A 10,446-nucleotide genomic window follows, 5' to 3' on the forward strand; every position below is an offset into this window, starting at 1 on the left:
GTTTGATCCCTGATCCGGAGAAGGGAATGGCAATGCACTTAAGTATTCTTGCCTGGAGTATCCCATGGACTGTAGCCTGCCAGGCTCCTCTGTCCATGAGGTCTCAGAGTCAGACACAACTAAGCCATTAACACGTTCGCTTTCACTTTTCAACCTTTAGGAATATGCACTTAGGTAGTTCTGCCTCATTATATGGATGCAAAATAAAAAAGACTATATTTCATTTTAATGTAATCATATAATGTCTTAGAAACCATGGAGGATTTCATAATATAGATAATGTATTAATTCAGTTCTTTTTATTTTTTATTTTACAGACCTGCTCTCTTGTCAGAGTAATTAAATAATAGCAGAAAATCTGAATTTTTGTTATAGTAAGACAGTGGTGGCTTAAAAGATAGAAATGAATAGTGGAGAAATATTTATATAATTTTTGTAGGATCAGCATTCTTGGCTTTGGTGTTACCATCCAACATATAACACTTCACTTTATTCCTCCCTGTTAACTCTTCACCTTTGCCAGGATGACCTTGTGAATACAATTGGTGAAAGCATTGCTCTAGGTGCTTCTGGAATTATAATGTGGGGAAGCTTCAACTTAAGCCTAACTAGGGTAAGTTGAAATGGTAGGAAATAGATGAAAATATTTTTGGTTTTAATGTTTTTAAGGGTTTATGTGGGATTGAATGATAAAATAAACATGATCTTTGGCACAAAGTAGTAGGTGCTCAATTAATAGTGGCTAAATCAAACTATCATTTGTGTGGTTGTATTGTAAGGCTGTTTTCCAGTGAAGAAACAGAAGTTTGATGAGATAAATTGAAAATGCCTAGGCTACATGACTAAGAAGTAGCAAAAACAGGACTACAGTCTTGATTTCCTTATGTGGTTTTGGTTTTTTCTACTATATCATGTTGTGCTGTTTCTCAGAAGAGCTCAACTAGCCCATATGCATTCCCTCATGCTTCCGTTCATCCAATTACTGTTTATTGAGCACTTATTCATTTATTTAGTCATTAAATGACAGTTTATTTCATGGGCCAGCAACTAGTGGGGGGAAGCTAGGAGTTACTTAGTTTCTGAAAATTTTATTGAATTGTTCAAAGCTTCCCTAAGGGGGAGGGAAAGGAATCCTTCTTTATTTTCCACAGATTGTATTTAATAGAGTCTATTTTAAGTGAAATCTTCAGTTAAAAATGTTTTATTAGGAAAAATGTTTATTTTGTTCTATCTATAATGAATTGTATTACTTTTCTCCTAATACATTTTCTTCAAAAAGCTTTTAACTATCACAACCAAATCCTTTTCTCTCTTCCTTTATTTTCATCTTTTCTAAAACAATTTTCTGTGTCAGGTTTTAATCTTTCACCTCTTCAATATTCTTGACTCAAAGCATGAGTAGAGCAGTTACATGGGCGCTGCTGAGTTGGAGCCAAACTTTTACTTCTCTAATCAGTGTGGGAATACTAGTGATGTAGGTGCCATGGTGTCTAATAAAGCTCTTGGCCCAGAGGTTTTATCCTAGGATGTGCAGAGAACAAACTTTATACTCTAAAGACCAGAAGATATCTTTTGATATCTTGTCCTTCAGATAGACTAGCCATATTTTCCCTTCCTTTATAAAGATATTTGGCTTTGTGAAATTCTTGCAAGGTTATCTGAGCCCACAAACCCATTTGGTAGATTCTACTGTCTCTGGTTTGATCACCAGTTAAGGGAAGTAATAGAAACTAAGTTCAGATAAAGGTATATGTCCCTTTTGCAAAATCTTTTAAGTCAGAAAATTATTTAAGAATTATAATTCTCCTAAGAATATTCCTAACTTTTATTAGTTGTTTTCTCAAATCTATAAACCTCTTTCTCAAGGGTCCTAATAATTCGATGATGGAACAATTTATAAATTCCCTATACTACTTCCTTTTTTTAAAGATTAAGAACTCCTTCTTTTTAAAATTAAGAACTTTGATGAGGAATAAATGAGGCATTCTTCAATTAGTAGGATGGCATGGCAAACTATTTAATTGTCACATTTGTTTTGTTTTTAATTGCACTTTAATCTTAGATTCACACTCTCCTACTATGACTCTCAAATCACCTCCAGTATTATTTACACAGGGACAGTCCTTCAGATTTAATATGATGATTTTCTACTGGATTGAAATAACACTGCCTTGAAATTGTTCCCCATGGGCTTTATGCTGCACATATCTGCTACTTTTCCAAGTTTATCATTTTGAATGTTAATTCTGGCATTACTTTGCTTTTTCCTATGTCATTGGAAATCAATAGAATCATGGATTGCTTGTGTTTCCTCTGATTCACTGACAACTTGAGAAACTGGTAATTGTAGGTTTACTTGCAATGACTTGGAATTGACTTAAAACAATGGCTATTGAATGTAGGCAAACCATTCCTTCCATTCCATCTTAGTAGATCCAATGCTGTGACTGGGCCAGCTTCTCCTGGTCCCAATTCATGAGACCTGATAAATATTCAGAAATTTTGTGAACTGTTTGTTAAACACAATCATTATTGAACATTAAATTATGAAAGTTTAGAATAAAATTATGTTAAAAACAAAAGTAATAAATACTAAAAATGCATCAATTATTTATTTTCCTATTATTTATACTTTTAGGGTTATTTACATCTATTGTACCTGTATAACTGGAAATGGCATTATATAGTGATGTGTACTTCACACCATACTTCCATACAGTGTAATGGTGGGGTACCTGACTCTTAATTCTGCACTCATTGGTGTCAGGTTGGTAGCTTAAAATGGGCCATGGTAGGAGTATTTACACCATGGGTCTTGAGAAATGCTATAAAATAGATTTTTTTCTCTTAGAGAGCCAGGTTTAGATCTTTCCAAAGACTACATCTTGAGTAGGCTAATGATTCTCCAACATTCTAATTCTTTTTCTCCTCTTCTTGTCTAGTTCTTGTCTCTGTACCCAACTGCAATATCATCTGATCTTGGAATAAATTCTTATATATTCTTGACACTGGTGATATATGTTGAATAATACTGATAAAGTCCCTGCCTTTGTGAAGCTTGGAGGAATAGAAGCAATACAAAACAGCAAAAATATTTTATGTGATAAGTTCTATGCAGAAAATTGAAATAGTTATGAGAAACTGGACAAGAAAGGTGTCTGAGAAGGATCTTATCTAATTAAAACTGCAATCTGAATGACAAGATGTAGTCAGCTATGTTAAAAATGAGGGGAAAGAGAATTCTAGACAGAGGGGACAGTAAGTGCAGTTTGAAATGGACCTGCCACACTTGAGAAACAACTAGTACCTGCTGCACCTGTGAAACAACAAGGCCAAGTGGGTGAAGGGGGTTGTACAAGAGGAAGGAGGGGTTTCACCCCAGCAGGCAGTATACAAGTGAATTGTAGTCTAAACGCTATGTAAAGTTATTGGAGAATTAAGAAGAGATTTTCTATTGCTGCCATAAAAATAACAACAAACAGTGGTTTAAACAGCAGAAAATTATTATCTTACAATTCAGTACTTCAGAAGTCCAACATGGACCTTAATACACTAAAATCAAGATATCAGCAGGATTACATTCCTTTCTATGGAAAGACCTTCATTTGCTTGTTTGGATTGCTGGCAGAATTCATTTCCTCATGTTTGTAGCATCAAGATCTTTATTTTCTGACTGGCTATGGTTACGGCTATTTCCAGCTTCTAAAGGTCACTGTATTCTTTAGTTTTTTGTCTTCTCAATCTACATTTAAAGCCAGAAATGCCAGGTTGAGTGTCCCTTACCTTTGTATTTGTCCTCCTTCTCCCGGCTCATTTTAAAAATCCAAATATAAAAAGTTTCTACATTTTTAAGGACTTGTGGTTAGATTGAGCCCATCAGATGGTTTAGGATATTCTCCCATCTCCTCCTGTCTAAGTACTAACCAGGCCCGACCCTGCTCAGCTTCCAAGATCAGACGAGATCAGTCACGTTCAGGGTGATTTGGCTGTAGACTCTCCCCATCTCAAGATCCACAACCTTAATCATATCTGGAAAGCCCCTTTCACCATGTAAAGTAAAACAGCCACAGGTTCCATAGAACTGGAGAATGAATACCCTTGGAAGGCTCTTATTCTGCCTACCATTGATGGCATCATTTCAAGAAGGTAACAAGATATAGATTCAAGTGGAAGCTGCCAAGGTTCCTCAACTTGTCTGCCAACCTACCACAAACAAACACTTCCTTTGATCTAATGAAGGATGAGCACAACCAATTCACTCAATGGAACTGTTGATCATGAAAGAAAGAAACTACCTTCCATGTTTTGAAAAGGACAGGTTTCCAGTTCTAGAAAATATCAGTTTCAAGATGAGTCATTTTAGTGACTCATACTCCACCAAATAAGTATATCGGCAAAAGACCTGTCATGGTTCAACCATACTTGAATTATACATCAGTTCAGTTCAGTTCAGTTGCTCAGTCGTGTCCAACTCTTTGCGACCCCATGAATCGCAGCACGCCAGGCCTCCCTGTCCATCACCAACTCCCGGAGTTCACTCAGACTCACGTCCATCGAGTCAGTGATGCCATTCAGCCATCTCATCCTCTGTCGTCCCCTTCTCCTTCTTCCCCCAGTGCCTCCCAGCATCAAAGGCCTTTCCAATGAGTCAACTCTTTGCATGAGGTGGCCAAAGTACTGGAGTTTCAGCTTTAGCATCATTCCTTCCAAAGAAATCCCAAGGTTGATCTCCTTCAGAATGGACTGGTTGGATCTCCTTGCAGTCCAAGGGACTCTCAAGAGTCTTCTCCAACACCACAGTACAAAAGCATCAATTCTTCAGTGCTCAGCCTTCTTCACAGTCCAACTCTCACACCCATACATGACTACTGGAAAAACCATAGCCTTGACTAGACAGACCTTAGTCGGCAAAATAATGTCTCTGCTTTTGAATATGCTATCTAGGTTGGTCATAACTTTTCTTCCAAAGAATAAGCGTCTTTTAATTTCATGGCTGCAGTCACCATCTGCAGTGATTTTGGAGCCCAAAAATATAAAGTCTGACACTGTTTCTACTGTTTCCCCAGTGATGGGACCAGATACCATGATCTTCGTTTTCTGAATGTTGAGCTTTAAACCAACTTTTTCGCTCTCCTCTTTTACTTTCATCAAGAGGCTTTTTAGCTCCTCTTCACTTTCTGCCATAAGGGTGGTGTCATCTGCTTATCTGAGGTTATTGATATTTCTCCCGGCAATCTTGATTCCAGCTTGTGTTTCTTCCAGTCCAGCATTTCTCATGATGAGCTCTGCATAGAAGTTAAATAAGAAGGGCGACAATATACATAACACTTAATATATACTCAGTTGAGAGCTTCCTTGTTGGCTAATTGGTAAAGAATCTGCCTGTAATGCAGGAGATATGGGAGACGTGTTTGATACCTGGGTTAGGAAGATCCCTTGGAGAAGGGAATGGCAACCCACTCCATTATTCTTGTTTGGAAAATCCCGTGGTCAGAGGAGCCTGGAGGGCTACAGTTCATGTGGTCACAAACAATGGAACACAACTTAGCTACAAACAACAAAAAACTCAGTTGAACCTGTTTAGTTGTTTTGAGCTAGCAGTTTAGAAACCACTCTTCACAATGCCCAAACATGTCTGAAAAATGTGATATTTATCACATTTATTTGTACTTTATATTGTTTATACTTTGAGAGGTAATCAGTGATATCCTGGGCTCTGTGCTTAGCCATTTTACATACATTGCATCCTTTCATCTTCACAAAAACTCTATGAGGTAAGTGTTATAATTATCTGTATTTTGCAATGATGAAGCTGAGTCATAGCCAGTTTAATTACTTTTACAAGGTCACTCAGAAAGGAAACTAAGAAAGGTTAAGCAATTCCCAAGCTCACACAGCTAGCTATTCATGGATCTGTGACTCCAAACTGGGCAGAAGGACTCCAAACCCCATGCTCTAATCCCTCCACCCACACTTCCACCCCTGTTAGTGTAGGAATTAGTGAGGAAGCCCAAGGCTGGGTATATTAAACTTCAACTGGTTAATTATTTAGTGACATGAAATAGCATGTGAAACTTACAAATGTTACAAAGAACAGTTGGAATTGTTTGGCTTATTAAAGTAAAGCAAGATAAAAACATTTCCTACTCTTACTGAGTCTGGTTTTTATGTGTATGCTTCTTTAGAAATTGTTTGGCCTTCCCTGGTGGCTCAGATGATAGGGAATTTGCCTGTAATGCAGGAGACCTGGGTTCAATTCCTGGGTTGGAAAGATCACCTGGAGGAGGAAATGGCAACCCATGCCAGTATTCTTGCCTTGAGAATTCCATGAAAAAAAATTGCTTAAGATAGTGAATTAATTCACATATGAACTCACTTGGGTCTTAACAATCTGATCTTCTTACGGTTTTACAGCAATCTTGCATGAACCTAGACAATTACTTGAATACTATACTGAATCCTTATATAATCAACGTCACTCTAGCAGCCAAAATGTGTAGCCAAGTATTTTGCCGTGAGAAAGGAGTGTGTACAAGGAAAGACTGGAATTCAACCAACTATCTTCACCTGAACCCAATGAATTTTGCTATTCAAAGACAGAGATGTGGAAAATACACCATACATGGAAAACCCACACTTGAAGACCTGCTACAATTTTCTGAAAGTTTTTATTGCAGTTGTTATGCCAACATCCACTGTAAAAAAAGAGATATAAAAAACATTCGTACTATTAATGTATGTTTTGCTGAAGATATTTGTATAAAAGCTTCTCTAAACTCAGACTACAGTGAGCACTCTTCTAGCCAGAAAGAGATATCTTCTACCACTTTTAGCCCTGTCTCATCCTCCACACCAACTGCCAAAGTGTCTGCACGTGTTCCTGGGAAAGATCAGGTGTCCCTCAAAATCAGGCTTTCAGAGGAAGCCCTCTCCAACACCATCCAAAGGGGCCATAAGAGTGTTGACTGGAAAAATACATTCCGTCAGTTATACATTCAAAACATTAAAAATGAAACAAACTATTAAAATATAAATTCAGTGATTATTAGGTTTCCTATCTGTATGTTTTATGTTTTGATTTTTTTTACATTATAATAGTTTATAACTTCACGACTGAGTGACTTCCCTTTCACTTTTCACTGTCACGCATTGGAGAAGGAAATGGCAACCCACCCCAGTATTCTTGCCTAGAGAATCCCAGGGATGGCAGAGCCTGGTGGGCTGCTGTCTATGGGGTCGCACAGAGTCAGACACGACTGAAGCGACGCAGCAGCAGCAGCAGCAGCAGCAGCAGTAGCAGCAATGACTTTTTAGGCAAATGATGATACCTATATATTTGAAGTTTTACATTTGAAATGTGAATCAAAACTCATGGCCAAGATGGTATTTTAATTTTTTGAGCAAAGATTGCATTTTCATGATCAAATTTAACTTGAAGTTAGTACTGATTGATAAACAAAGATTTGTGATCAGCATCTTTTATATTCAAAATGATAGGGCAGTGTTATTACTAAATCCATTGATGCTACATTTTACTTTTGAAAGTCAAAGTAGCCTCTTGATAATTAAGATAGCATAGAATTTTCTTTGTAAGATGATACCCATTTTTTAAAATTGCCAAGTTCAGTTCAGTTCAGTTCGGTTAAGTCGCTCAGTCGTGTCCGTCTCTTTGCGACCCCATGAATTGCAGCACGCCAGGCCTCCCTGTCCATCACCAACTCCCGGAGTTCACTCAAACTCACGTCTATCGAGTCAGTGATGCCATCCAGCCATCCCATCCTCTGTTTTCCCCCTCTTCTCCTGCCCCTAATCCCTCCCAGCATCAAAGTCCTTTCCAATGAGTCAACTCTTCGCATGAGGTGGCCAAAGTACTGGCATTAGTTTACATTTATTTAAAAATTAAATAAATAGGGTGTCAAATTTATGAGAAAAGAGTTGACTGCTTTCTAGAGAATTTCAAAGGAACCTATCATAACAATGCTCAAAATTAAGAACTACTGGACAAAATGATCTGCTAAATTCTTTTAGCCCTAGCATTTTAAATTGCAAGTCTGGTGTTGTTTCTTAATTAGGAACTGCCCATTCATGATTTACTCGTAAACTTTTGGAGCCCTCCAAATCATTCTCATCTTCTCTACTAGTTAAACAATAAGCAGAATGATTAAAAACTATTACAAACTTTCTACATGATTTGTCATTCTCTGAAAATCTTTTCTTTTGCTATAATAAAATATCTGTCATCTCCTAACTTATAATTTCCAAAAGTATAGCAAACATTTCACATAGTGTGATGAATACATACTGAGAGATGTCTGTTATATTCTTGGTTATATCAGAGACTGATTATAAGGCCTATGATACTTAGAGATACTGTCTTCTTCTGCAGAAAGTAAAAGTTTGAATAATGTAAATTTACTGCAAATGAATGTCTTTATTGGTAATTTTCAATAAAATACCAAAAATATTAAAGCTCAACATCATATTTTTTTAAGTAATATCCAAAGTGTACTTGTCTATGTCAGCAGAGAACTGTGTTTTTTTAGCTATTTCATCTTGATAAGTTGTTTGAATTGTATTTTATAGAAAGATAAACTTTACAAATTATCCTGTTAACTTTTGTACACAGTTTACTGTCTTCAAAGTTCATATATAAGTTATTCTAATTTTAATTCTTGATATCAAATTTGACAATCTTGTGTACCTAAAATGCCTTGTTTCATCTAAGCAGCTATTCACATCCTTCATATAGCTGTTGTTGAGTGTTTCTTCTCTGTTAGGCTAAATATTAAGCAGGTTCAAGGTGAAGCAGCATGCTTCTGGCTATCTGTGAGCTTGTTGTATATTTGAAAAAAACAGACATTGAAAGTGGAAACTTATAGCAAAATGTGTGAGAAATGCTAGAGTTTAGCATGCTCTTGTATACAAACAAGAGCCTGAGGGTGTCAGAGAAGGATTTCAAAGACACCATGAGAGATATGAAGTGTCCATTACCTTGAAGGCTGAATAGCAATTAGTGCATCCGGAGATATGAGATAGAAGAAACCTTATTAGAACAGAACGCTGATTGTGATGATCAGAGTTGTATTCAATAGACGGCCACGTGGTGAAGGCTGCTGTAAACCACACCAAAAAGTTTGGGCCTTGCAAGGAAGATGCTGCCAAATTGCTTGACCTGCCCCATTTTCCCCATGCACAATTATCACACAAAAATTTCTCTCTTTTTGCTTCCCATCACCTTCATATAAAGTAAACATCATAAGGACAGGTGTTTGTTTTTCTTGCTGCTGTATCCACAAAGTAATGGATAGCCTCTGAGACTTAGTAGGTGCCCACTAAATATTTGTTGAACAAATAAAAGACAATGGGGAGAAATTTTAAGTGTGGGAGCTGTCATGACAGAAGGAATCCTCTCGAACGAATGCTGCCCTTTTCCTTAGTTCTGTCCTTCAGTCTTTGTTCCAATTATGCTTCTACTGACAAAGCCACAAAAGGAGACAATTTTATAGTGATCTGGAAAGGATGCTACAGTTGAACTATTTTCCTTAGAATGCATAAATGGCCATTAGGTGATAGAATGGAGATAGTAAGGTGAATTGGAAAAGGAATAGATTTTGGAGTTGGACAGTTATAAAGGCAAATCCCAACTTCCAACATTTACTAGCTTACAAGCCTGAGAAACTTAACCTGGCTCAGCTTCTATTCTAATAAAATGGCACTAATACATATTTTTTAGGGTTCTTGAGAGGATTGGCTCATATAATACACAAAAAGAAATTTAGCCTTAGAAATAATACAATAAGGGCTTCCTTGGCGATCCAGTGGCTAAGAAGCAGCCTTCCAATTCAGGGGATGTGGTTTGACCACTGGTCCCAGAATTAAGATCTCTCAAGCCTCGGGGCAACCAACTAAACCTGTGCATCGCAACTACTGAGCTTGAGTGCTCTAGAGCTCACAAGCCACTCCTAGAGAAGCCCATGCATCACAACTTAAGGTGTAATGCAGCCAAATAAATAAATAAATAAGAAACGACACACTGAAAGTCTTTGGGAAAGGGATAGATATGTTTTTAATGGTTACAGAAGATGCCTGTATTACTGTTGTTGGATGGAGTATCAAAACAATAGACTTTTATCATGGCAAATTTTCCATGAACCCCGTGGAAAAAAGAGGCTACTAAATAGAAAAAGACACTTGGCAGGAATATTTTGTATAATACACCACTTTGTATATGGTTAGGTTCATAGAAGCAAAGTTATTTCCATTTTGATCCAGAATTTTTGCCAGGGATCATATTTGTGTCTGAGATACAAAGAAAATAAAACAGTATCCTTGCTGTTCATGAACTTGCACACTGATGGTGATGCTAGGCATGTAAACAGAACTTGCCCATAGAATCTGTGATATACATAAAGTATAAAAATTGAAGTGCTATAAGAACACAGGTTC

General features: G+C 37.1%; 1 protein-coding gene across 1 annotated transcript in view; it reads left to right on the plus strand.

Annotated features, from left to right (window-relative positions):
* The window catches only part of LOC138079728 (hyaluronidase PH-20-like), a 45,983-nt gene extending 38,957 nt beyond the window's left edge, over positions 1 to 7,026 (plus strand). Inside the window, exons 3-4 of the mRNA XM_068972420.1 lie at positions 524 to 613; positions 6,415 to 7,026. Coding sequence (XP_068828521.1) covers positions 524 to 613; positions 6,415 to 7,026 — 702 coding nt within the window. The remainder of the gene's footprint in view (positions 1 to 523; positions 614 to 6,414) is intronic.
* The last annotated feature ends 3,420 nt before the right edge of the window (positions 7,027 to 10,446 follow it).

This window comes from Capricornis sumatraensis, chromosome 5 (genome assembly GCF_032405125.1).
Source record: "Capricornis sumatraensis isolate serow.1 chromosome 5, serow.2, whole genome shotgun sequence".
Taxonomy (NCBI): Eukaryota; Metazoa; Chordata; class Mammalia; order Artiodactyla; family Bovidae; genus Capricornis; species Capricornis sumatraensis.